Here is a 27,172-nt window from a genome sequence, read left to right as displayed (position 1 = left end):
CAAGGCAAACCATGTTCATTTTGTCCACGGCAGCACATTTGTTCTATGTCAGTGGAGTTTTGCCTTGAATGTATTTGTACGTAAATCCAGTGCAGACCGCAACAGATCCTTCTTCCTTGTCTTGGCCAACAGCTGAGTTTTGCTGTCTGGTTGGGAAGGGGAGTCATTCAGAAATTGGATTGACTTGTACCTGCTCACACTCTGCTCCATTCAGTGGCTAGCTGAACTATGGGGTTTCTGTCCCTCTTCAGTTGACACTTTAACCCCTCACTCCCTGAGCTGTATCTACCTGTCTCCTCTCACATCACTGACTGTCTGGAGTCATATAATGGCCCAGATCCTGAAGTCAGCAGGAGCTGAGAGTACTTGGCACCATGCAGGGTCCCAAGAAGCAGGTTCTGTTCCCAGCTCCACCATGCCAGTCAGCATTCCTTTGGCAAGTATCGAACGGCCCATGGGGCTGTACTACTTTGGGTCAGGACTGGGGGCATTGCTGTGGGAGTAAGAAGCAGCTATGACATATATAATGTACAGTGTTAGTACAAACCCACTGTTAGTATCTATGCAGCATCTTGGCGAGTTTCCCTGAACTTAGCGCCTTCCTGCTATAGTGCAAGGAGAGATACAGCAGGATGTTGTTAGCAGTGTTACAGAAATGTGACATGAAACCAGACAAAATCTTCTTCCAGTGTGAACAGTGGGTTTTAAAGAATAGCTTGTAAGGACTGGACACAGCAAGTTACCTGGTTACAACCTGAATAAAGCTCGTTAATTCCATAAACCACTGGGCCGAATCCTAGAATACCTGATTCAGGATTTGTCACATGGAACAGAACCAATGGCCCTCATACCTGGCAATGGCTTATGCCGGATTCTACAGGAAGGTGAAAAACCCAGAGAGCATCTTGGTAGGTTTGTTATGATGAACTACTGTTGTTGTTATTTCCATAGCAAGGTATGGGTAGGAGGCACTTTACAAAGGGATCTAGAACAATACCGAGAATGTAACACCCAGTTCTTACTGATAGTCTCTCTTTCCCTTCGTCGGCGTCGCTCGCTTTATCTATTTATTTGTATGACAGTAGCTCTGCGAGGTCCCGGCTGAGCCTGGGCGCTCCCTGCGCCTGGTGATGCACATACACATCATGAGAGACAGCTCCGGCATTCAGCAGAGCTTTCAGACTAAATGGACAAAAGGGGGGAGAGGACACAGGTCCAAAGAGGTGAAATGACTTGCCCAAGGTTACCTAGCAGGTCAGTGGCAGAGCCAGGTCTCCTCAGTCCCAGTCCAATGCTCTCTCCTCCTGTCATGCCTAGGGGTCCCTCCCGTCGCTGACAGGACCATGAGGGTTTCCCCGTGGTAACTCTCAGGGCCTCACAGCACATATGCTGCATTTGGTGCTAGCAAGGTGACTGGAAGGGATGGTTTCCTTTGGGCGCCATCCCTCTCCTGTTTGGCTGATGCTCATTCCTCCGCAAGCGGCAAGACAGTGAATTAGTCTAGCTGCCTTCACAACTGACCCCACATTCACGCCATCAGTGATTCAGCAAGGTGCATTATGGGGAATATTAGTCATGGGACTTGTCCCAAATGGCCAGGAGAGCCAGGGTCCCCTGTAATCATGCCCATACCTCTCGGATCATGATGACTTACTAGCATCATCTAGTGGGACTGTGCCACTGGTGCTTTAAAGCCACAGAAATCTTATGGGTTGTAAAGATTTTTCTTCCTGCTGCAAGCAGGTGCAATGCTGCCCCCTGGTGCTTATGGGTATAAATGCGGAAAATGCCCTGGAATGAGGGGACATGCAGGCAAGTGTCTGGGGGCGTCAGCTCCGAGGCCTGAAATGTTATTATTAACCATTTCACAGCTGATCATTGGAGCCAAAGCAGCGGGCTGGTATTTGTGGGGGGGCGGGTCCTGAATCCTGCAGCCAGGTTGTCTCACAGAACTGTGATCCTCAACTAATCTTTAAGCAAAGGTGGTGTAAGGTGCAAGTTAGAAACAAAACCCCAGAGCAAGGATGTTTCGTGGTTTTCTTTATTCCATCTGAGCATTTCTCAAGGCTCCAGTGAGAGAGATTCTTCTGTCTGGCTGCTTCATACAAATCTGTCCAGAAGATATTGTCTTATCCCTCCGCTTTGTTCACAGAAACAGCAAGAATGGGTCTGATTCCATACAGGCTACAGGACTGGTTTTTTAGGCTGGTATTTAACAATTTAAGAATTGGGTTAGAATGAAGAATGAAGTTATTACCACCAGACAGCTAATACGAGCAGTACAGATCTGCTTCTTCTGACTTTACTACGTGAAATTTGGATGATTTTAGCCATTGCATTTCTCAAACAACTAATGAAAAATCTCTGCTTTTGCCAGACCTACTCTTGTTTGCTTCAGTTTAAATTCCGAGTGGCTCCATTGAAACTGGTCCCTTGGATGTTCTTAATAATAATTTAACATTAATTTACAAAAAGCAATTACAGGTTGCTATTTAGAAGAGGCGGCTGTCAGGATCTCTGCTTACTGTATTTGTGTTTCTCCCTAGGCATTGCATTCCTTTGCTTCCAGACCTCCCTCCAAAGAGAAGTCTGCATCTGTGTAACAGTGGCTGCAGCCTTCTCCATCCAGCTGAGAGTGAAATTGTGTGTGAAAGAGGAGTCAGGGTACCCTGTCTGGCACACAGCGCAGATTACCAAGACTCCGGCACTTGCTGGCAGCTCAGCTGTGTGCTCAAGGATGCTGCATCTGAAAGTCCAGTTCTTGGATGACTCCCAGAAGATCTTTGTAGTGGATGTAAGTGGCTATCATATTATTGTTTTGTTCTAATTACTGAAGTCATTGCTGCACCAAAGGATTACATAACCCTCAGATGGTCTCTGAGAGCTTCTGGTTTTCAGCTTTGGAAAAAGGAGCATGTAGCGTTGTCCTCCTTGTATGTGTCAGTGCTAACGAGCGCAAGCTGGGCTCTGTCATTTGCATCCCATTTTTAAAAAGTGGGGGAGATGGGTTTTACTCATCTGGTGTCATCAGTTTGAAATCAGCCGGGATGGGGTGTATTTTTGACAAGTGTGACAGTCGTTTGTCTGGATGCCAACATAAGCATCGGCCAGGAAGAAAAGTCTGGGTCCAGGACAAACATAACATATTTAACCAAATTACCCATGGGGGGAAAGATCTGTATGCTTGTCTTCATGGAGACTAGGCTGATGAGAAAAAAGAATGGAATTACACTAAGGAGATCAGAAGCAAAGAAAATCATTGACTCTTATTTACTGTATAACAGTACCTGGGGAAAAAAACTATATAGTTATTAACTATGCACAATTAATAAATATTAACCTTGAATATTAACCTGTAAAATCTGCGCTAAAATGTTAGCCTTTAATTTCTACATTGTTACAGCTTTGTGTGTAGCTAAATGCAAAGTGATATTACTGTCTACATCTCTTTCTAGGAGTGACTGAGAATATACTGTAGCTTAGCATGCTAAGGTCACATTCAAATAACATTTAACCAGATCGATTTCAGTACTTAGTTCTCTCTCTCCAGGGACCATGTTATTTTATATAAAGTTATTTTATTCAAATTATAATACATTTCCTAGGAAATATTTTATAACATAGCCTGAGAGAACTTGTATTCAGTTTCAGTTGTAGTTTGGTTTCTTTGCAATTGCATTTTTGAATACAGTAATTCCGTACTCTGAATAAGTAGGAAGAATTTTGTTTTTAACTTTTATTTAGTTACATGAATGTAGCAGAGGTTTGGAGTCATCTGGCAAATGAGGTGTTTTTAAACATGCTGAGTTTTATCACGATGAGATCGGTGTGTGGAGGGTGAGAGTTGAATGAATGCTGCTAATACTATATTGCTGCAGTTTGTCCATCTCTGTGTCCTTATTTGCACAAGACATTTATAGCACGATCGCCCTGCATGACATGTTATTGCAGCAAATAGCCTCCATTAGAGCAACTACAAGCCATTTCCTTCTTTTTTTTTCTACATGGAACAGTATTGGAAACCCCTTTTAGGCATTTGCTGCATTTGCTGCTCTATGGTTACGATAAATGAGGAGTTGAATTAGTGACTTCTCCAGAAAAAAAGACTGCTCTAGGCTAAGCTTTGAACAGATATTTCAAGCAACTCAAACGTGACTCTTCCTAAACCCTTACTGACTTTGGAAAGCTCTCTCGAACGTAGAGTGCTTTAGTGTAATGAGAGGAAGAAATACAAAAGAGACCAAATACAAGGGCCTGCTTTCCCACTGTCTGGTACCTTGGGTAATCATTTGCACCTGTCCCCCATGGACATAAATACCACTGGTGGGACTGGACAGGTCAGAGCTGATGTTCCATACACCCACTTTGCACCAGAGTAAATAGCTACACAAGGGTGCCAGCCGGTGGAGAATTGTGTCTCTTTTTGGGAAATTGAGACCTTAAACAGCTAGGGCAAATGTTTCAGCTGCTAGCAACCCCCCTCGCCCCCAGCAGCTAACATTTACTTCAAGCTCCGGAGAAACTTTACAAATGCTGCGTTGTCTCATTTCAGAGGGGCACATGCAACAGACTCAGGGTTAGCAGCCAGGTTTGTCCTTTATCAGAGGTGAAGGAAGCAGTGTCTGAATCTGCAAACCAGGGGCTGCCACATTTTACCTCCTACCAGCATGCTTGTAGGGCTCCTTGGTTTCCTTCTAGCAGCAAAACCCCTTGGGGGTGAAGAGATCCTTTGGCTGCGGCATGGCTCCTCCCTCTCCCTCTCCCCTGCCCCAACCCCAGAAGCAGCCGTGCGGCTAGGCTGGGGGTCTGTGACACTCCCACCCAGAACATCAGAGCACGTGTCCCTTTGCAGACCCTCCAGCAATCCTTTCCCCTTCTATCTCCAGGGAAGCTGTGAGGCCATTGGCTTCCCCCCAGGGCTATGAAACGTGAGCCCCACCAGTTACTGCTGCAGTGGGGGAGTTAGTGATGCTCCCACCAGCGTTAGCCTCCACTGCGGCATTTTGCTGCTTGTGTAAAGGGAACAGTCTGCATGTGCTGGCTGCGCCCTTGGTCCAGTACCTGCTTGCTCTGAGGGCCTCGCTCTGACCCATGGTAAAAGACCTGTAAGTGATGAGGGAAGCAGCAGGGCTCCTCTCTGCATGCTCCCTCCTTGCTCTCTTCCATGCATGCTCCCCACCCCGGTCCTGGCTTCTTTTCCCCCCATCTGACAGCAGAGCAGAGCACAGAGCCCGTAGAAACTGGCAATGAAGGAGACCTGGCCCTGTTCATTTCCCCAGGGGCAGGCCCAGAGCCAAGCCCAGTGCTTTTCCCAGAGGCGAGGCACCCACCATTCCCCGAAGAGACGACTTCATGTTCTAACAGATCGCGCCGTTCAGAAATGTCTAGCCATATTCCTAGTCGGTCTGTGTCGGCAGCACTACTTTCCAAGTATCACCCTTCGCTTGTTGCTCCATGACTTTCCGTTTGGTTACATTAGGCTGGCGTTCTCTGTCCCGGTTTCTAATCTCTCTCAGCCCCTCTGTACCAGTTTTCTGCCCTCCCTGAAGTTCACAATACCTCCCAGTTTGGGATCTGCTGAGACCGTAATGAATGTGCCACCTATTCTATCGTCCGCGCCATCCCTAATTTTGTTAGGCTCCTTAATGGTGATCAGTGTCGCTGCACGGCTAAAATCTTCCATAGGGAAGATTGCTAAGCCAGTGAACACGGCCCTTCTGTTACAATCCATTCTGAGAGCCCAGTTACGGCCCTGAGACCCAGTGGAGGAGCATTCTCAGCACCAGCATGTCTTTGCGTTTTCCCCAGCCGAGCCCTGCCAGTGCTAGCTGAGTAGAAGGGCTCAGCCTGGCCCTATACTCTGGACCCTGCAGTGCTGCCCACAGTGTTCGTAACCTCCTTGAACTCCGGGGCTGCTTCCTATGCAGTGGCATGGGAACTCCTGTGCCTTCTCGCCCCGATGCCTATGCGTGGGACAGACGTCATTTGGCTTCTTGCACTGCGTGGGATATTGCAAAGCTATTAGCAGTGCAGCAACATCCTTTCTTTCCCCTTTCCCTGCGTGTCTGAATGAGCTATCCAGCACGTGGTCCCTTATCTAACGTCATTCAGGACATTCTTCCGATCACTGGGAATAGTTTGAACAAAGCAGGACGAGTGGACTCCAGCAGCATTTTGAGACTGTCTGAGAGCAGGGCAGCAATGGCGAGAAAATGGCTTTGTTGCTTTCTGCTCCGCACAAAGGCTGAACGTTTGCAGAGCTTGCTTCTTTGCAAGTATAATTTGCTACAGGGCAAGATTTGTCTAAAAACCAGCAAACCTAATTGCCAGGCAGAGCCAGCAAAGGGCACAAATTTGACTGCATCCTCCTGTCCTTTATCTTGAGTCAAGGCAGGAATGTGCTGAATTTAACAGAGCTGACTGCCCTGCATTTGCGAGTCGATGCAAGCGCATGTGGACAGGGGGATCCAGCGTATTTGGATTTGCAGAAAACCTTTGCCAAGGTCCCTCACCAAAGGCTCTTCAGCAAAGTAGGCACTCCTGGGATAAGAGGGAAGGTTCTCTGATGGATTGGTAACTGGTTAAAAGACAGGAAACAAAGGGTAGGAATAAATGGCCAGTTTTCAGAATGGAGAGAGGTAAATAGTGGTGTCCCCCAGAGGTCTGTACTGGGACCAGTCCTATTCAACATATTCATAAATGATCTGGAAAAAGGAGTAAACAGTGAGGTGACAAAGTTTGCAGATGATACAAAACTACTTAAGATAGTTAGGGCCTAAGGAGACTGCGAAGAGCTACAAAGGGACCACACAAAACTAGGTGCCTGGGCAACAAAATGGCAGATGAAATTCAGTGTTGATAAATGCAAAATAATGGACATTGGAAAAAACAGTCCCAGTTATACATACAAAATGATGGGGTCTAAATAAGCTGATACCACTAAAGAAAGAGAACTTGGAGTCATTGTGGATAGTTCTCTGAAAACATCCACTCAATGTGCAACAGTAGCCAAAAAAGCAAACAGAATGTTAGGAACCATTAGGAAAGGGACAGATAATATCATAAAGCCACTATACAAACCCATGATATGCCCACACCTTGAATACTGCACGCAGTTCTTGTCACCTCATCTCAAAAAGATACATTAGAAATAGAAAAGGTATAGAGAAGGGCAACAAAATGATTAGGGGTATGGAACAGCTTCCGTTTGAGGAGAGATTAAAAAGACTGGAACTGTTCATCTTGGAAAAGAGACGACTAAAGGGAGATATGATAGAGGTCTATAAAATCATGGCCAGCCTGGAAAAAGTGAATAGGGAAGTGTTATTTACCCTTTCACATAACACAAGAACCAGAGGTCACCCAGTGAAATTAATAGGCAGCAGGTTTAAAACAAACATAAGGAAGTACTTCTTCACACAACGCACAGTCAACTTGTGGAACTCATTGCCAGGGGATGTTGTCAAGACCAAAAGTATAACAGGGTTAAAAAAAGAATTAGATAAGTTCATGGAGGATAGGCCCATCAGTGGCTATTATCCAAGCTGGGCAGGGATGCAACCCCATGCTCTGGGTGTCCCTAAGTCTCTGACTGCCAGAACCTGGGAGTGGACGACAGGGGATGGATCACTCAGTAATTGCCCTGTTCTGTTCACTCCTTCTAAAGTATCTGGCATCAGCCACTGTCAGAAGACAGGATACTGGGCTAGATGGACCATTGGTCTGACCCAAAATGGCCATTCTTAAGGTCTTCTGATGTTCTTAAGTAAGATTCTGCAGAAACAACAGAGCTGGTAGTCTCATTCCAGTAGCATTGGCAAGGGTCTGAATCACCAAAACTGTCATTGGTACTAAGGACTCATTCCCAGCCCAGAGTGGAAACACTCCCAGTGACTTGAATGGATGTTGAATCGCATCCTACGACCTAGCCCGGACTGTGGGAGAAACCACTGCATTTTAACATGGCTGTTCCTAGCACAGTTCTAGCGTGGTCGAGGAGTCCTTCTGAGAACTGAAACAGCTAAGCCCCTGAAGATCAGGACTCTCTTTCAGCAAGCTCATAGGTATGTCTGGATTGGGATATGCCAAATTGTTTTATCAGCCTGCTCATTGTTGCATCTGTGTAAGCACATTGCAGCAGAGTGCAGGCTGCTTGCAATACTGCTGTGCTTTGTTGTGATGGTGGTGGACCTGGTCAAATGGGGAACCTTTTTATGTCTACATGCAGGGAGCTGGATGCCGGCAGGCTCCGTGCCTGGCTGAGTGGGGTTGTCTTTATTCTGGAGTGAGTTTCTTTCTGAAGATGGCAACTCCAGTACTCTTCTGGAGGTATTCACCATTCTCCAGAAATAACTGGGCATCCTTTTGGGTGATTCTTCCATCCCAACCAGCTCCAGGCATGACTGAACCCAAGGAAAGAAAACTTAGCTGCCACTTACTCTCGCCACTGGAGAGTATTCCTACCTGGGGCTACATTGGCCCCCGGAACAGGCTTACGCTGGTTCCTTCGCACAAGCAGCACTTCCTGCCACCAGGTGGACAGAGACAGCTGCAGCCTGGCACCCAGGTCTCCTGCCTTCTCCACTAGACACCCTCCCTCTTGTGACATTGCTGGCTGCAGGGAGGTTCTGGGCAGTGGCTGTTTGCCGGGTTTCCCACAGCCTGGGAGAGTGTCTAGGATTAATTCTGGCTATTTATTAGCCACTTATTTACAGCTTCACTTGAACACTTTCAATGCTTTGGAAATATTGGGATTTTGTCCCCAGCTAGTGTCTACTGGCATAGTTCCACCAGTGGCAAGGAGCCGCTGTACGTCCCGCCAGCTGGGGCCGCAGCCCATTGTCCCTGCCTCAGGGTGTCTGAGCCCAGCCAGCAGTCGGGCCGCACTCACTTCTTTGTGTTCAGTTTAGGGCCTGGTTACTGGTAAGGCTCATCATAATGTGCACTAAAAAGCACGTTCCCAGGAGAGGGCAGAGGCTGTTGAAGAGGAAGGCGTGACGGGAGGGTGGGAGAAGAGAAAGGACAAAGGGTGAACAAGCTCCTAGAGCAGAGGCGGGAGATACAGGACAGAGATCGGGCGACAAGAGTTCCTCTCTCCTCCAAGAAAGCCACGACGCGCACTCTTCTGGTGTAAGTGATGCCATGTGTGGCGTGATCCGAAGCCTGAAAGTGAGTAACACGCCTGTGAGAAAACAGCGAGCGCTTCTCTCTTCCGGCTGCCCATCACAGGGAAGAATGCTTGACAATTTTAGCATGGAAATAAACAATTATAATTGTTTTAATTATCCTTGTGATCTAGTAATTTTGAGGCAAATGAGGCATGCTGGAGCAAGAACGCTATTATTATGCTGTCACTTTGCAGCAGGCTTAGCACGCGGGGCTAGCAATTTCCACCCCCCCGTGAGCGACAAAGCGTTGCTATTAGCGTGCAGCATGGACATATTGCTCTGAACAAGTTGCAGGTTTCAAGTCACCTCCCCTTCCCTCTGGGAAGGAACTCTGCAATCCATTTGCCTGCCGGTGCTATTGCCTGCCTAAGTGTTTTATCTCAGGATAGTCACTTGAAAGTTAAGGCTAATTATTGTCCTGCTTTAAACTTGCTTTCATACCAAACCCTCTTCCTTTCTGAATGTTTCGTATTTTGTAAGAGACAAGGAGAGTGAGGTAATATCTTCTACTGGACCAACTCCTGCTGGTGAAAGAGACAAGCTTGTGAACTACACGGAGCTCTTCTCTAGATCCTGAATTGTGGTCTGCTAGTGCCTCAGCATGGGCACTAGGACACCTGGGTTCTATTCCCAGCTGTGCCAATCGATCATTGGGAAAACTCAGGTAACCCACTGAAGCTTGCTGGGTTTAAGTTTACCAGATACAAATGATAGTGGGCTTCGAACATCAAAGAGTTATGCAGATTAATGAAAATGTCTCAAGTGCACTGATATCCTTGGGTGCATGGCACTATATACCTGCAATGCATTAGTAAAACTATTGACAGTACTGCAATAGACACCTGTATTCCCAACATTGCAGCCCCTGCACACTGCGCTCCCCCACAGCTTTGGACTTCAGCCCCTTTTGTTACAGAGAGACTATTGAGGCATCCCCTTATCTTTTCCCAAAGTGCTAAAGAGTCTTTAATGTGCAACTGGCCAGAAAGGATGTCAGTGTCATAATGCTTGCCCTGATTGACAACTGGCTGACCGGGGTGGCGAGAGCCCTTCTCTTCTTCAGTAGCCTATGACAAATGTAGCCAGTCCAGAGCCAGGTGGACTCCTTGGCCAGGGACAGGGCTCCAGGAAAAGTTGATGGGATGATTTGGAGGCCTGAATTCCATTGATTTCAATAGCCAAATCCTGTAGGCAGTTTGCAAATCTCAGGTCAGACGGACGGTCCCTTGCATAGCTCTGGTTCTAGAGGACCAAGCACCACTGGGTGCTCATCTTTTGGCCAGCCCAATTTTCAGCTTTCTTTTTTCACCACAGGCAGCATTTTTTCTTCTTCTTTCCCATCCTTCCCAAGACATTAAAGGAATGTCACCAGCTTTTCAGCAGGGCGCCCTATTAATTTACCAGCTCTCCGGCAGCAGATCTGTGTGTGTGCACCAACAAGTTACACAGGTTTGATGTTCGCTTCCAGCTCGCTGGTGAATTAAATGCTTTTGCCATGGCAACCCTGATTTCATATGATATTTCCATATGGTGGTTCTGAGCAAAGTGCATTTGTCTTCAGGAAACATCACTGCATTGTCTGAACCGCTCTATCTCCCACAATAGCTTTTGTTAAAAGGCAGAAAAATAAACTAAGATTTTGTCCAGGTTTTTTTTCATGCATCCGATTCCTGGGAGTTGTGAAAAACTTTTCTTATTTTATTCTCCACAAAGAGTTTTAATTCAAAGGACTAAGAGAATGACATATGCTGCGTTTAGTAGTTCACTTCCAGCTCAAATGCAGCGGCAACTCGCCTTTCTTGACTAAGGTTTGTCTCCGGATCATGCTGCCGGGTTAGGTGAAAAAGAAACATTTTCAAGTTAACAAAAATAGCCCAATGACAGTTTTTAAAACTCTCTGAAATATTTCTTCTGTTCAATATGTGGCGTGTGTCAGCTACGTGATGCGCTGAGGTAGAATTAAGGTTTTACGGCACTCTTTTGGGTTGGCCAGCATACCCTGTGTCGTGCACTGCACCAGTGTGTGGTGGGATATAATCATTAGAAAAGCTTTATACACTATAAGATTATGTTTTCTAAGACTACGTTTTCAAAAGTGACTCGTGAACCTTTTTCAGTGCCCAACTGGAGACATCTTAAAGGGGCCTGACTTTCAAAGAGTGGGTGTTCAGTGTGAAAATCAGACTTTGTGTAGGTTCTGCAGACCTAAAAAATACCACAAACCAAAAGCACCCAGAGTCACTAGTTACTTTTGAAGTTGAGGCCTCTGTACACCGCGCGCGCGTGTGTGTGTGTGTGAGCGTGCGTGAGCATGTGTGTGCGTGCACGTGTGTGTGCGTGCGTGTGCGTGTGCGCGCGTGTGTCTGTGTGTGTCTGCGTGCGTGTGTGTGTGTGTGCATGTGCGTGAAACTCTCCTAACTTCAGTGGCATTAGCCCTGAGTCTCCCCAGCACGAGATCCGATTCAGGCCCATGGCAGGTTAGTAAGACTCTGACTCCGGTTCTCTGCTGTGCACATTACATACTGACTGCACCTGACCAGGGGAAGGAGCCAGCAGAGGCGTGCAGGGCAGTGTAAGGCCTGCAGAAGAATATAATAATTATGAGACATCTGTATCTAGGATGTGTATGTTTGTTTTATTGTATTTGTTATTTTTATTGAATTATTATTTGTCTCATCCCCAAATTGTACTGGCTACTTTGCAGGCAAGACGTCTTAGCCCAGGGGCCCATAAATAGCTTCAAAGATTCATGACTGGAGTTTCTTATTGACATCGGTGACATCAGTTAATCTCTTGCTCCGGACATTGCCCATTGCGCTGCTTCTAACGAGCTTTTTGTTTGCTAGCAAAAGTCCTCTGGCAAAGGGTTGTTCAACCTGAGTTGCAGCCACCTGCACCTGGCGGAGAAGGAATACTTCGGACTGGAATTCCAAAGCCAGGCCGGAAACAATGTAAGTGACGTTCTTCAAGAAGGCCAAGTTCCCTCTGAATGAAACACAGCACTTGGCAAAGGCAGCATTCAGCAGTCCTGAGCTTCCATTAGGAGATAGCTTTTACCTTTCAAAAATAGGTTCCGACAAACATGAAGGTTGCAAAGTAAAGGGGCTGGTCTACACTGGGGGGGGGGGGGGAATCAATCTAAGATACGCAACTTCAGCTACGAGAATAGCGTAGCTGAAGTCGACGTATCTTAGATCGACTTACCTCCCGTCCTCACGGCGCGGGATCGATGGCCACGGCTCCCCCATCGACTCCGCTACCGCCTCTCGCCCTGGTGGAGTTCCGGAGTCGACGGGGAGCGCATTCGGGGATCGATTTATCGCGTCTAGATGAGACACGATAAATCGATCCCTGATAGATCGATTGCTACCCGCCGATCCGGCGGGTAGTGAAGACGTACCCAAGCACTGAAAGGTGGGAAATGCCAGAAGCAAGGCTGCCGTGCAGTGGGAATGCTGCCACCTTGTGCATAGGCAGCATGATACAGACTTTAGTGACACGATAACACACATCACATTGCTGGTCCCGCTTCCTTTCCTGACGTCTGCCCCTGACCCCAGCACCTTCCCATCCGCCCACCCGCTCTGCGCCCTTCTGTCCCCACAACCTCCTCTCCTCCCTCTGCTCCTGTCCTGCCCCTCTTCTACCCGCCCTGCCTATCACAGCATAGGGTTGCCAGGTGTCTGGTTTTCGACTGGAACACTAGGGTCGAAAAGGGACCCTGGCGGCCCCGGTCAGCACTGCCGACCGGGACGTTAAAAATCTGATTGGCGGTGCTGCCCGGCTAAGCAGGCTAGTCCCTACCTGTCCTGCCTCCGCGCTGTGCCCCAGAAGCAGCCAGCAGGTCCGGCGCCTAAGCAGGGGGGCCACAGGGCTCTACGCGCTCTCCCTGCCCCAAGCACCGGCTCCGCATTCCCATTGGCTGGGAACTGCAGCCAATGGGAGCTGGGGAGGGCGGTGCCTGTGGGCGAGAGCAGCACAAGGAGCCTCCTAGCCCCCCCGCCTAGGAGCCAGACCTGCTGGCCGCTTCTGGGGCATAGTGTGGAGCCAGGACAGGCAGGGAGCCTGCCTTAGCCCCCCTGCTGCGCCGCTGAGTGGGAGCCACCCGAGGTAAGCCTGCGCCCCAACCCCTTTGCTGGGGACAAAGGCTGTGCCATGACCCTTGCAGGCATAGGGGCTTCCCAGGGTGCTTTCTGGCCCACTCATTTGTCAGCGGAGCTGTTCAGAGCCTACGCGTGCTTTTTAAAAGGAATTTTAGTCTCGATCGGGATTTCCCCCCCCATTTCTTCTTGTTGCACAACGAGATCAATGAGGTTCCTGCAGAACAGGCACCCCCCTGGGCACTACACAAAAGCGGAAGTAAAGGTGAAACTGTCCAAATTCTTGAGTGTCCTGGTCCTAATTCTTCCCCTAATGGTCTCAAGTTGCAGTGGGGGTGGTTTAGGTTGGATATTAGGAAACACTATTTCACTAGGAGGGTGGTGAAGCACTGGAATGGGTGACCTAGGGAGGTGGTGGAATCTTCATCCTTAGAGGTTTTTAAGGTCAGGCTTGACGAGGCCCTGGCTGGGATGATTTAGTTGGTGTTTGCCCTGCTTTGAGCAGGGGGTTGGACTAGATGACCTCCTGAGTTCCCTTCCAACCCTGATATTCTATGACTTTAAGTGCCATTGACTTCAGTGTGCTCGAGTGACTTCCTCACGTCCTGCAGTGGGAGAACACGGCCCATCTGGGTTTATTATTCTTCCTTCCCCTATTACTGGCAGGTCACTCTTTAGTTTTTTCTTAGCATCAGCAGGCCTGTATCTTTTCTACTTTCTCTCCTGACACGTTGCGTTGTTTTTATTTATACAAACCCAGCACTTCATGCTGTGTCTTCACCAACTTCTTCCTTGCTGTTATTGCAGGTTTGGCTGGAGCTTCTAAAACCTATAACAAAACAGATGAAAAGTAAGTGTCTAAGGAATAACCATGTGCTAGCCGCTGCAGACAAATCTCAGCTAGTACCAGAAGTCTCACCGGCACATTCATGAGCTGGCTGACGCTTGGGGACGTGGGCTTTCAAGTTCTGGCATTTGCTTGGGTTCACCTTGTGCTGGGGGGTTGGGTGGGTCTGTTTGCCAAGTCTTCACGTTCCATTTTACATCCTGTGAAAGTGTAGCGGCCGTAGGAGCTGGGCTCGAATTGTGATGCTCTGGATCTCTGTCGGTCAGCAGAGCAATGGTAATGCTGTCCTGTCTGTAACAAAACTCAGGCTGCGAGATCCTGGCAGCTCACATGCCTGATCAGTGTTCGGCCAAAAGCTACTTTTCTGTCTGGAGTGTAGCTATGTGCGCATAGAGCAGCGATACTCAGACCTCAGTGATTCTGGAGCCAGATTAGCGAGCGACATTACCCCAAGGAGCCCCAGTGATGTGAATTCATTGTAGTACTATTCATATACAAACAGCATGACGGGGAAATATTTAGTGTACATATATATTATTCTCACAGCAAACAGGTTAATACGTTTGTGCACGTTGATAACTTAATTGGTTAATGACGTAATAAAAGCCTCCTGATTGGTTAATAACAGGTTGGTTAATAGTGAAAGCACCCAGTGTTTTAATATCATGTGCTGCAAAGAGCCACAGGAGACACAGTAAAGACCCACTTGGGGCTCGCGAGCCGCAGGCTGAGTATCACTGGCTCACAGTATAGCTATAAGCTGGCCTCTGCAACCCTTACACAAGCAAAGGAGCTACCACTGGTGAAATTCACTCCTATGCATAGGCTAGCACCGGGTGTATGTCAGTACTTAATCTGCGCCAGGGCTGAGCCCCGGCACCTCCGGGTCTGGCAGTTCAGAGCCCCGGCACCTCTGGGCATGGCGGTTCATATCCCCAGCACCTCTGGGCCTGGCGGTTCGTATCCCCAGCACCTCGGGGCCTGGCAGTTCAGAGCCCCGGCACCTGTGGTCTTGCTGCATCAGTTATGAATGTAAAAAAATTGCTTGAGCCCCGGCACCTCTTTCATTACAATTAAGCACTAGTCTATGCAGGGTGTAGGCGACAGCTAGGCCTGGTGCTGGAGAGATGCATTCCATCCTAGAACATCCCATCCCAACCGGGATTACCCCGAGGTGACCTGCAGACTGCCAGACACAGAACCAATCATCTAAACCATTTCCCCATCAGCTTAGATTATGATTTTCAAAAACGAATTTGCAAGCGAGCTCAAGCTCAGGTATCGGCTGCACTGAGCCGTGTGTGAAATCGTGGTTCCTGGTTGCGGGAGGTGATGCTGCAAAACAAAGCATTGGGGCTTGATTGCAACATTGTACTCCATGCATTTCAGCATGAGTGAAAGGCCTGGCACAAGCACCTGCTTCGTGGCTGTGACGTGTCAGCTCTGGGCTGGCCTGGGTGTTTTGCCACAGCTCAGAAGCAGGCGTGCCACATGCTTTCAACCTGTTGCCTGCAGGTTAGAAATGCAGCAGCCCCTTTGCAGGTTTTGCATACGCACATTCTGTTGCGTGCTGTCCTGCATGCCAGTCAGAATGGATTGAAACACAACTGTCCTTATGGTGGTGGTGCCCCCGCCCTCCCGGCATGACCCCTCCCCACCAGCTCTGCCATTTCAGAGGCTGCTGCCAAATTGTTGTGCCTGTGAATTTCTCAGCTTTTCCCTGCTTCAAGGTGATTCCTATCTTCTATTCAAATGTCACCCCCCGGGCTCTGAGAGGAACAGGTGATTGTGGCCTTAATGCAGTTTCAGGGAAGCCAATACGTTTGTATGTAGCTCCTGGAGTGCCTCGAAGTACTGTCCTTTGGGGAGTCCCCTTGACCCACACAGTGCAAGGCAGGGCTAAGCGGTGCACTGGGACATTTCAAGGGACAAGGCTGTGGACCCAGCCATCGGGTTCCTGGCTCCTGGCACACACTACAGCTGAGGCTGGTCTAAGTTATGTGGCTTGGGGGGTGAATAAATTAAATGTGAGTGCTGGTGTGGACAGTGCTCTGTCCCTGGGAGAGCGTCTCCGGCTGCCATAGCTTCCGCCGCTTGCGGGCACTGGCGTAATGAAGTCGACGGGCGAACTCTCTCCTCTCCGATCGGCTGAGGGCATCTGCACTCGCTGCGCCGCTGTAAGCTCTGTAGTATGGCCACTGCCTCAGTCTCAACAGCTTTGTGTCCATTATTCCACAGAAAGGCAGATGGGGCCCCGGAATCACCTCCACTCAAGTGTGGCCATTTACCGGTGCCCCTTTGTAGGCCCCGGCGTTCCGTTTGGCTTCCCCTTCTAGCCCATGTGTGGCTGAGACACAAAGGGCTTTAAAACGCTGTCGAGGACCAAAGTCTGCCCTTCGTTAAACCCCCCCAGATGCCTGCAGGATTTGTCTGGGTGGAGCTGTGGGCAGACTTGGGTGCTGGGAATATGGATTTTCCCAATTACATGCCTGCCAACAGCCCCTCCCTGCCCAAACCAACCCTGCAATTACATTTATCTGAGCTGATCCTGCAGCTCCGATAGCAGAGTTTGCCTCTCAGTGCACAAACTAGCCATGGGAGGGCTTGTTTCTTCCTTACCGCCTCTGGGCCCTGTAGCACGGGCTGGTGACATTTTCGGTTTGTCTGGGGTTTCATTGCGCGCCAGTAGCGTCTGTGGAGGGGCTGTTGTCGCTGTGTGGTATTGTCCACCCCCAATGGGAAGCTCTGATTCAGAATAGATGGCTGGCTAGATCCCACTGGGATAGCCACATTAAGAAATGCTAAACACGATTGTTTTCACTTCAGACACTCCGGTCCTCTGGAATTCAGTGGGCCCAATCCTGTGAGGTGATTGGAATCCAATGGGAACTGCACATGCTCTGCCGTGGCTCAATCCAGCCAGGTACTGAACACCCTGTCCCCGGCCCAGGGCAGCACTCAAGCACATGTTTAATCTGAATCATCGGGGTTGTCCTGTTTACCGGAGTGGGGCCATTCTCCCATTGACTTCAATAGTCCTGCTCATGTGGTACAACTTGAGGCTCTGCTTAAGTCCGTGGCTGGATTGAAGCCCCGGCTCAGCACCCTGCAGGATCACGTCCTAGATGCTCAGCACCCATCAGGGCCGAATTTGTAAGGAATGAAAGTGATTTACTCCCCAGTGTGCGTGGGTGCAGGGTGTGTGAAGAGATTTGTAAATGTTCTCAACAGACCTTTGAAATAAAACTTATGAAGATGTTGTGTTTTAAGATCCTAAGGAGGTTCTTTTCAAATTTATGGTGAAATTTTTCCCAGTGGACCCTGGACATCTGAGAGAAGAGTTGACAAGGTACGGTACTATTTTTTTTTTCATTGTCTACATTTTTATTCGCTACTAGAGGCTTTGTAACGCAGTCTTCATTGTCTAAAGCATTCCGTGTCTGCAGCCAAAAGAGGCCCTCTAGCAATAGTCATTTTGACTATCCGTGCAACTTTATATGTTGCAAATATTTCTTTCTCTGACCCTCTGTTTAGAAACACAAAAAAATCTGCCTAATCCATCATCTTTATTTGTCCATTAGCCATAGCCATACATTGCAGATTTTTATTTGCTAGGCATTGTTTGGGGTTCCCTGTGATCTGTAAATTTGCTGCAGAATCCTACCTTTTAGTGCAAAATTGTGCTCTAGAATATAAGCTTTTATTTAAAAAACAATTATGTTTTGGAGAAAACATTACAGACATAAACCAAGTGTAAAACCAATGCAGCAGTTTCATGCAGATTCTTTAGCCAACCTAAGACAATAGCTCTGAGAGGTGTGAACTGTCCCATAGTTCGAAGTGTTGCATTCACTCTGAAACCTACAGATTGCCATTCAAATGTCAGTGTTATTTCTCTGATAGACACCCAAGCAACACACCTCATCTCACAATCCCAAACTGCTTCTCACACACTGGGTGTCGAAAGCTTCAGTTGTTCCTGACCCTGCTGCTAAAACTACCAGCGTCTACAATGCTTCTTTACAATGTGTAAAATGATCTGAGTTTAAAATCAAAATCACACCAGGATACTGGCTGATCGTCTGGGTCTACAATGGACCTTGATAAGTTTATGAATGGGGTTACATGTTAGGGTTTTCTGCGATAGCAGGGGACTGGACTCGAGGGTGGCCAGTTGTCCGGTTTTCAACCAGAAAGTCCAGTTGAAAAGGGGACATGATGGTGTCCGGTCAGATCTACTGACTGGACTCCCAAAGTCCAGTTACTGTGGGCGGGGGAGGTGCCAGGTCATCACCTCTGCCATCCCCTACTCAGGCAGAGCCGCCCCCTACCTGCATCGGACAGCTGCAGCTCCCAGCCCGGCTCCGATGGCGAGTCCCTCCCTACCCCTTTCCCATCATCCCCTTTAACTTCTTCTCTTCCCTCTGGAAAACTGTCAGCTCATGTCTTTACTTCTGGCACAGCCTACGAGACAAGTGACTCCCTGCGCAGGCCCTACCTGCATTGGTTTCGCAGCCATGCTAGCAACAGAGTTCTCTGATTTGAAGAAATCTCTGTCCCTGGTGGTAATGAAAGAATTGTTGGGGGTAAAACGAGATCCACTTCAACTGAGACTTGACCAGTTCCTTTTAGCCTTTATTCTGGGCGTCTTAAGACAATGTCGTGATCACCTCGCCATCACATATACATGCAAAACCCAATATGGCCAGGGCAGCAAGTGATGAAGTTACCTTTCCTGGGAACAGGGTGACTTCTTCAAATCTCTGCTCTGTTCTTCCCATGTGTCCTCGCCAGTCGCTTGGGGTCAGTCATTTAGCTTTTCTCCTCAGGCAGACAAGGGGCAGGGGAAATGGGGACAGTTGGACTGGGGCCTCAAAAATGTCTGTAACTGACGTGAAATGGGCAGGGGAGGGGCCCCAGTGAACATGATGTACTGGGGTCCAAATTGTCTCTCGCCGGGCCCGTGTGTACTGCCTTCCATCTGAGTATCGCCAGGTGATTTATAAACATCTGCCCTGATCCCGGCCCTGCCAGAGGTGGCAGGTGAAGGATCTCAGCTCCTTGCAGGGCTGGGCCTTTCACCCGTGCAAAGCCAAACTGATTCCGGGAGGGTCCCCTGTCTAGCAAAGTCCCCATGCAGGACATGGGCTGGCTGCGTTCCTTAATAACTAGTCTGAGCTGGGAGCGGAAACCTTTGTTCTCGGTCAGGAAACTGTTCTCTCTTCCTTTGCAGGTATCTCTTTACCCTTCAAATCAAGAGGGACCTGGCAGTCGGGAGGCTCCCCTGCAGTGAGAACAGCACCGCGTTGCTGGTGTCGCACCTCTTGCAGTGTAAGAACAGACGAGCGTGCTCTAGATCCGCTCTTGTTTGCCCACAAGGGACGCCCGGGGTGACATTCTCTGGCCTGTGATATGCAGGAGGTCAGCCTAGGTGATCACAATTGGCCCTGAAAAACGGTGTATCGTTCTATTGTTCCAAACGTCCACTTCTAACTATTCACTTCCAAAGCATGGCTTAGCTTACAAACCAACCCCTCTGCTCTGCTCTGGATGTCAGGGCAAAGCAGTGGCTGTCTGACAAACGCTGTCTGTTTGCCCGGTCCTTGCCCATAGCTGGGTGCAGCAGCAGAACCTGACTGCAATAGACTCACTATTCTATCCCATCATCTGGCTTTTGCAGCCAGAGTTTTGAGTGAAATCAGCCCAGGCGGCAGGGGAGCAGGCCTAGTGGCGGGCATGGGGGACTGCTCTCGGGAGAGAGGGTTGCAGGTCAGGGGCGAGCCAGCGTCCACTGACGTCCCTAGGAATCTTTCCCTGGCTGTGATGGGAGCGAGACCAAGCCCAAAGGTGCCAGTCCAGCAAAGCAGTTGCGGAGGAGAGCTGAGTTGCTGAGCTGGAGTGAAATGAGTCGAGTTAGTGTGTGTTTGCAAAGACGGTTCAGTGCTCAGTGTGCAGCCATTGCCCGGCTGTGTTCCCTGAGCTTTTCGATCGGAAGCATCTGTACATCTCAGAACAGCCAGGCGGGCGTTACCACAGTGGAAATGGTCTTTGGCTAGCAACATGGCCCAGGCTGTTTAGTGTCCCCTGGGTGACCAGCTCTGAGTCTCCCACACCATGGTCCAGCCAGGGATGGCTTGTTCCCTTGGCCTTCAGCCCTCCCCAAGAGTCACCGCATGGAGCCTGCATGGCCTCCCAGCCACAGGGCCAAGGACCACCACGGTCCGAAATGGAAAGGTTGAGTGAAGGCATCTGGATCTCCAGGTAGAGCCTGACCTCTTGACCCTTAGTCATGTGAGCAATCCTTATTGACACAAGTGAGGTTGGAAGGATGAGGCCTTTAGTCTGGCTTAACGAGACCCCCATCCGCTGAGGGGCTGAGTGCCCCGATAAGGTGCTAGGTCCCTTCCATGCCCATCAAAGCCCTTGTGGCAGGAAGAGCCCTGTTGTCAGAACCGTGTTGCTGGTTCTTCAGGCCTGCTCCCGTCGAAGCTAACAGCAAAACTCTCACTGACGTCAGTGAGACAGGACCAGGTCCTCAGTGAGGGAACATCAGAAACATCACATTTAGGAAGAGCTGGGAGTTGGTGTTCTCTGTCTGGGCTCTTTCCATCCCCCCGCACCATGTCTATGTTCTTGCAGGGATCAGCGAAGTCGCTGGTCTCTGAATACTCGCTCAGTTTGCCTGCTGTCGTCTCCTCAATGGGCATTGCTAAATGCCGCTCTTCGTTTCTTTCCCTACAGCTGAGCTGGGGGACTTTCACGAAGAAACAGATAAGAAGCACCTGGAGAGCCACCAGTATTTACCCAACCAGGAATATTTAGATGATAAGATCATGCATTATCACCAGAAGCACGTGTGAGCATTTCATCCGCACTTGGGTCCTACTCAGCTCATAATGTATCTGCTCCTTTCACAGCACGGCTATTAAATACCTGTAGCAGAGACTGGTTTATACAGTATGTGGGGGTGCTGTCAGAGGACTTTAGAGGGGGCTATTTATTCTAATGTCATTAGACTTATAACCCTCTTCCTTCCCTAGTGGGAAGACACCAGCTGAGTCGGACGTTCACCTGTTGGACATAGCCAGGAAGTTAGAAATGTATGGGATTAGACCCCACCCCGCAAGCGATGGGGAAGGGACGCAGATCAATCTGGCTGTCACGCACATGGGAGTGCTGGTTTTACGGGTAACAACATTTCCCTTTTAAATTCCTACCGTACGATGCAATGGGACCCTTCTGGAAGAGCTTTTCCTTCCATTCTCATCAAAGGCCTTTTAGCTGGACCAGAGCCTACCTGACATCCTCTTGCACCAAGAAATCACCCTGGGAACGGGACACACTCTGTAGACAGGCACTGTAGTGAGTAAATAAGGGAAGTAAACATTTGTTGTTGTAGGCCCCTTCTGAAATCCAAGCACTTCACTATCTTTGTCACTACCCAGCCTGCTAAGAGCTGGGGGGAGATGGTTTTCCTGTCCTAGGACCAACACTTTTGAGAGTTGGAAATTGTTTCCTAGCCTGAAAAGTCAAAAAATCTCAAAAATAGTCACAAACAAACCAGAAATCTATTTTTTTCGTTTCCGGTCAATTGAAACATTTTGTTTCAATTTTAGTCTTTTTTTTTCTTTAACCCTTTTCAGCCAAATTAGCTTAAATTTCTAGACAAAAAGTTGTTTTGAACCAAACAACTGGAATTTTTCCTTTTGAAAATGTCCAAACAAAGCGTTTTGAAACGTTCCCCTCTACGTTTGTTCAAGCTGGGCAAACCACTGGACTCTAGCCAGTGGTGACAAATCACACCCTAGACATGGCTTCCACTGATGTGGGAGGTGTCCGCTTTGAGAATCTGTCTTGTTTGCCCTTGTAAACTACCGTGTTTGAGAAGTAAGACGTTCACGTTCCAGGGCAGCGCCACACATTTCCCATATAATCTTCAAGCAAAAATAGCCGTCTAATGGCCATGCAATTACCTAGTGCTATAATCATGACATCTGAGCAGCGTAACTACATACCTCTGTGTTTCCTGCATGAAGTGGGGCAGCCACGCCTGGGCTAATTCCAACCTGCGAAGCCACTTGTGGTGGAAGAAAATCATAATTCCTGGCCCATTGTTAATAACTAGCAGCCTGTGTAGCACATTCTGAGGCGAGTGATGTTCTGCCTGGCTGTTTGTTCAGCGAGACAGACAGACACACACACACACATTATAACTGGAGCATAAACAGCTCCTTTAAAGCCCAGTAGTTTCTATGTCAGAACACAGTGTTTGGGGTCGGAAATGTGGCCCTAACCCCGTTATGTTGAGGAGTTCTTTTTAAAGCTTGCTTGCCCGAGAGAATGCATGCTAGGGCAGTACCGGTACGTTCTAGTTAGGTTAGTGCCTGAATCATGTACATAACGACTGCGCTTTGCCCAACAGACAGCGGACGGAGCACCCCCGCTCATTAAGGGCCTGATCCCGCCCCACTGAAATCGACTGGGGTCTAAGCCAGAGCCCATTGAAATTAATGGCAGTCTTTCCAGTGATACCACTGGGCTTTGTAATTAACTTCCATTAACACAGGATCAGGCCCTGCCGTCTTATCCTTCCTGCTTGGGTCCAAATCTGCTTGTCTGACACATCCCCTCGGAGCCAGGGTAAACCGATGTTGGTAAATTGGTGGGACTGTAAAGTGAGCAGGATTTGAGGCCAAATCCTTGGAGCACCATCTACACTCACGGGAGTCAATAGGCGCAGAGTGCATTTTGCCAGCTCACGGCCCTGGCCGGTAATGATTTGACCATGACCAATGCGTTTGTCATTGCAGGGGAACACAAAGATCAACACATTCAACTGGGCCAAAATTCGGAAACTGAGTTTTAAGAGGAAACATTTTCTAATCAAACTACATGCAAATATCTCTGTAAGTACCACATTGCCACCCGCTGCCAGGGTTGAAGATCACAGGTTTGTATCAAGCAAGGGATAGTTAGAAGGGCTTTGCCAAGGTTGGCAGGGGCGGCAAAAGCTTCTTAACAGTGTGTGGGGGTGTCACTGGCACCCGAACCATGGCCGTGCCCGCACGCTGCCCCTTCTCCCTTTTAAAAGTGGTGGGGCCATGGCCTCCCATCCCTCCCTGTTCCTGTGCCCCGCCCCAAAGGTTACGTACTTCAAATAACATGTGCTCCCTTGGGCTGTGTCAGTGTTGGTGTGTGGTCTCTCGCTTCACCTTGCTCTTATTTGTCCTGGAAGTTTCTCCTCACGCTGGTGAAATGTGTGTGAAGCCCAAGGGGCACAGACTGGTTAGGCCTCCACAATGTGTATGTGGAGAACACCTTTGTGGTCCCCGAGTATTTCCAGCCGACAGCCTAGTTCTACATTCTGCTGCCCCAGGCACTGCTAGGGGTCAGCTAGCAGCATGTGTAACACAGGTTAGTGGCCCGTATACGTCAGACCAGGGCCCCTCTCCCTGTCCCCAATGAGACCCACACCCAGTTTCAGCTCTAAGTCCATTGAGAGGCCTGGGGTCGCAGGGTTCACAGGCCAGTCCTGCATCACTCTCTGCACAAAGGGGCATGTCTCCTTGTGTGAAAAAGTGCTCGTGTTTTCACTATTGGACACTGACTTTGCAATGGGGGTTGACCCTTTGAGTTGTGTTTCAAATGTCCGGTTCTCATCCAGGCTCTGTGCAAGGACACCTTAGAGTTTACCATGGCAAGCAGAGATGCGTGCAAAGCATTTTGGAAGACGTGCGTGGAGTACCATGCTTTTTTTAGACTCTCTGAAGAGCCAAAATCCAAGCCCAAAGCCCTCCTGTGCAGCAAAGGTTCGAGTTTCCGCTATAGGTAAATGGCTTGCACTAGCTCCGGTAACACCGTGAAGAAAGCGAATGGCTCTTTGCTAGCATTCGCTGTGTGGTGCAATGTGGGGGAAGGAAACTTGGCGCTAGCTGGTGCCTTTAGGCACAGCCTGATGAGCAAGTAGCCCTGGGAGGGCGGCAGTGGGACAAAGGCTGTGTCTACCCAGGGATTAAAAACCCCCGTGGCTGGCCCGGGCCAGCTGAAGTGGCGCGTGGGGCTTGGGCGCCGGGGCGAATGATTGCTTTGTAGATACTCACTCTGAAGCGCAAGCTTCGGGCCCCTGTGAGGGTGAAGGATCCCAGAGCTCTGGCTCCAGCCTGAGCCTATCGTCTACACAGTGATTTGTCACCCCGGAGCCAGTCAGTTGGACTGAGCCATGCCCCAGGGCTTTGATCCCCGAGAGTCTCCTCCGAGTCGCAGTTCTTGTCTGGCTTCCTCCGTGCCCGAGGGAGGCAGCCTAGGCCCATTCCCCTGTACCTGCACCCGCTGCATCTCGCCCAGCAGAGCAGGGCCAGGCCTGCCTGCCTGAACCTCGAGTTCCTTTGTCCAGGCCCTGTCGTGCAAGGCATCAGCCAGCCCTTGCCTCTGTGCTGGCTACAGCAGAGGTTACAGTCACATGCTGTACAGACAGCACCGTTAGAACTGGTTTTTCACAAGCGTTTTTCTGTCCTTGCCAGCGGCAGAACCCAACGGCAGCTGCTGGAGCACGGGCGCAAGGGGAAGGGGAAGAGCGCGCCGTTTGAGAGGTATCGGAGGGGGCGGAGGGGGCTTTGTAGCATTTCACGGGCTATTTGCAATGGGAAACTGACCTGTGTGTCTTGGATTTGCAGGAAACACTACCCGGCTCAGTACCACGAAAGGCAGTGCCGCTCGTCCCCAGACCTCCTCACAGACGTGTCCAAACAGGTACTGGTCTCTCCTCAGTGTCCCTGATGGAAAAAGCCACCGGCCCCCAGGCCTGGTTAATCATTCCACCGCAGCCTTTGCTGCCCTGGAGAGAAAGCAGTGGGGCGGGAGCCCATGCTGGGCCATTCCCTGGGTATTTTGGGGGCATGGCGCAGCAGCAACCAGAGGAGCGCGTGTCCAGTGCTCTGCGAGCTGGTCTGTGAACGGCGAAGGAGTGAACCCCAGAGTGGGGCCAGCACTTGCGTACAACACCGTACAGTGTGTGTGGGGAGCGCTGGGTCCGTTATCTGCCCCTTGCACGGTGGATCGTGCTGCATTGTAATGGGGCGTGTGGGTGTGTAGGACACCACCACTCGGGAGACTTGGTTCCCTCTGTGCTGGGACCCACATTCCCCTCTGTTTCCCACCCGCCCAGGGGATAACCGCATGTGTTCATCTCCCCACCCCACCCCAGCTAAGGGCTCCCCTAGTGGCCCAGAGGGGCTAGACCAGAGGTGGCTCCTGGCGGCAGGGGAAGGGAAGTGGTACCACCGAGGTAGCCTAGCAGGTGGGACTTGGCCTCACTGCCTCGCCAGCCATCATGGCCACACCCTGCCAAGGTCTGACTGGAACCGCATGGCTCAGGTTGGGCTTTCACTGGGCCCTGCCCTGCCTGTGCTGAGAGCAGAATCTGGCCGCAAGGCGGGTGCGTGCGTGTGAAAGCCCCTCCCGTTGCTGACAAGTGCCCTCAGGGTGCCTCAAGTGGGGGGGTGGGAAAAACCCACCTGGTCTTCGCTGTTTGTAACCTGGCCTGGCTCACCTCTGAATCCTCCCCGGAGAGCTGGGGGTGAGGCAGACACGGCTTTCGTCTGTTTGTTGGTTTGGGTGCTGATGGGAAGGGGGCGCAGGGCTGTGTTCGATCCGACGGGCTACGGAGTAGCATTTATTAATCTGGTTGCTTGTGGGGCTGTAATGAATAGAAGAAGAGAGAGAGAGAGAACCCTCCTCCCCTTTCCAGTGCCTTTCCCCTACCCTAACAGGCCCTGCTGTCTCCCTAGGTTGAAGACCTGCGCCTGGCATACGGCAGCAGAGCCTGTTACCGGAACACAAACGGGGTCCATGCGTCGGATCCCATGCTGGACAGCAGGAGGCGGAATTCCTCCGTGGAGGTGACGTTCGCAGCGGAGCTGGAGCGCTCCAAGCCTGAAGCTGACCCCAGGCTCCTGCCCCATTCCAAAAGCAGCTCAGCCTTCCCGTTGGCCTACGCCGAGCGGGAGCTGGAGTGGGAGCCGGCCGACGGCTTCGGGCAGCGCCGCCCGCTGACCTCCTTCCAGCCCAGCCACAAGCTTGCTGGCAACAGTAAAAGCACCTCGGTTGGCAACATGAGGGAGGTCGCCTCCAGGCAGCTGAGCTACACAGATGTGCCCTACGTCCCTTCCGCCAGCCAGCCGCTGGAGACGACGTCTCCGCAAGTGTTCTTTTACGTGGACAGGCCTCCCCCGGTACCACGCCACACGCCACATGCCGCCGAGGAAGCAGGGAGAGGGCTGAGTGGCCCTGGCCCCATGTCAATGAAACCTTCCAAGAGATGGCCGGGCCCGGCCCGGATGAAGGAGCTGCAGCCCGAGGCCTTGCCCAGGACTTACTGTGTTAGCAGGCACCTGCAAGAGGAGAGCAGAGCCCTGGCTGGGGCTTTTGACTACAGCATTCAAGAGCAACTGCCCAAAAGATCCTGGAGCCAGTCCGATATGAAAACCATCCATTTCCCATATGGGTCGGAGTTCAGGCCGCTGGGCCCTTGCCCTGCTCTGAGCAGTAGAAAAGCAAGTATCTTACGGTCCATGCTCGCCCAGCAAGGGCTTTCCAACCCCACCGCAGCTCCGCGCCCGGCCGAACGCGGCGTGGGCAGCGGGACCGAGTCCAGCGACTCCGACCCAGATCTCCTGAACGCCGATTACTACTCTCTGTATGGCCGGGTAGGAAAGTCGCCCCTGGCCCGGGTGCGTCTGTCCTCGGGCAGCCTCCAGCTGGAGGAGGAGGATGAAGAGGTGTCCTTTGCGACAAGCAGCGCAGAAGCAAGGACTTCAATGGGCATGTCCAATTATTTCACGTAACCGTCTCCAATCGGCTTGAGAGCGCAGAGATTTCCAAAGCCAGCTTGAAGGAACAGGAAAGTCATTTTTGTGTGGTGCTGCTCCCTCCTCCTTGCTAAGCATTGTGACGGGTTAGTGTTGTGTGAGTACAATCAGCTGTAGAGACTGTGTTAATGGACGACAGGGGAGCTCTAGGACATAAAGATCTAGGCAACAGGCAAGAAAAAAGAAGCCACC

The 27,172-nt window shown here is 50.2% G+C and overlaps 1 protein-coding gene across 1 annotated transcript; it reads left to right on the top strand.

The window, feature by feature from the left end:
* The first annotated feature begins 838 nt into the window (after positions 1-838).
* Positions 839-26,956, top strand: FRMD7 (FERM domain containing 7). Its single transcript, XM_065411261.1, has 13 exons — positions 839-908; positions 2,547-2,794; positions 12,014-12,118; positions 14,075-14,117; positions 17,385-17,463; positions 19,348-19,445; positions 20,856-20,970; positions 21,155-21,302; positions 22,925-23,020; positions 23,779-23,942; positions 24,635-24,703; positions 24,788-24,863; positions 25,901-26,956. Exons 1-13 carry the CDS (start codon positions 839-841, stop codon positions 26,954-26,956), a joined length of 2,367 nt encoding a protein of 788 aa, XP_065267333.1.
* Positions 26,957-27,172: the final 216 nt, after the last annotated feature.

The sequence above is a fragment of the Emys orbicularis genome, chromosome 9 (assembly GCF_028017835.1).
Source record: "Emys orbicularis isolate rEmyOrb1 chromosome 9, rEmyOrb1.hap1, whole genome shotgun sequence".
Taxonomy (NCBI): Eukaryota; Metazoa; Chordata; order Testudines; family Emydidae; genus Emys; species Emys orbicularis.
This window is presented reverse-complemented; position numbering and strand designations above follow the sequence as displayed.

Bases quoted from the DNA above. Each gene is read 5' to 3' on its own strand.
- FRMD7 (XM_065411261.1), top strand. From the start codon at position 839: ATGGCCCTCATACCTGGCAATGGCTTATGCCGGATTCTACAGGAAGGT. The intron at 909-2,546 runs GTAGGTTTGTTA...GTTTCTCCCTAG, and splicing joins AAAACCCAGAGAGCATCTTG to GCATTGCATTCCTTTGCTTC. The intron at 14,118-17,384 runs GTAAGTGTCTAA...TTGTGTTTTAAG, and splicing joins TATAACAAAACAGATGAAAA to ATCCTAAGGAGGTTCTTTTC.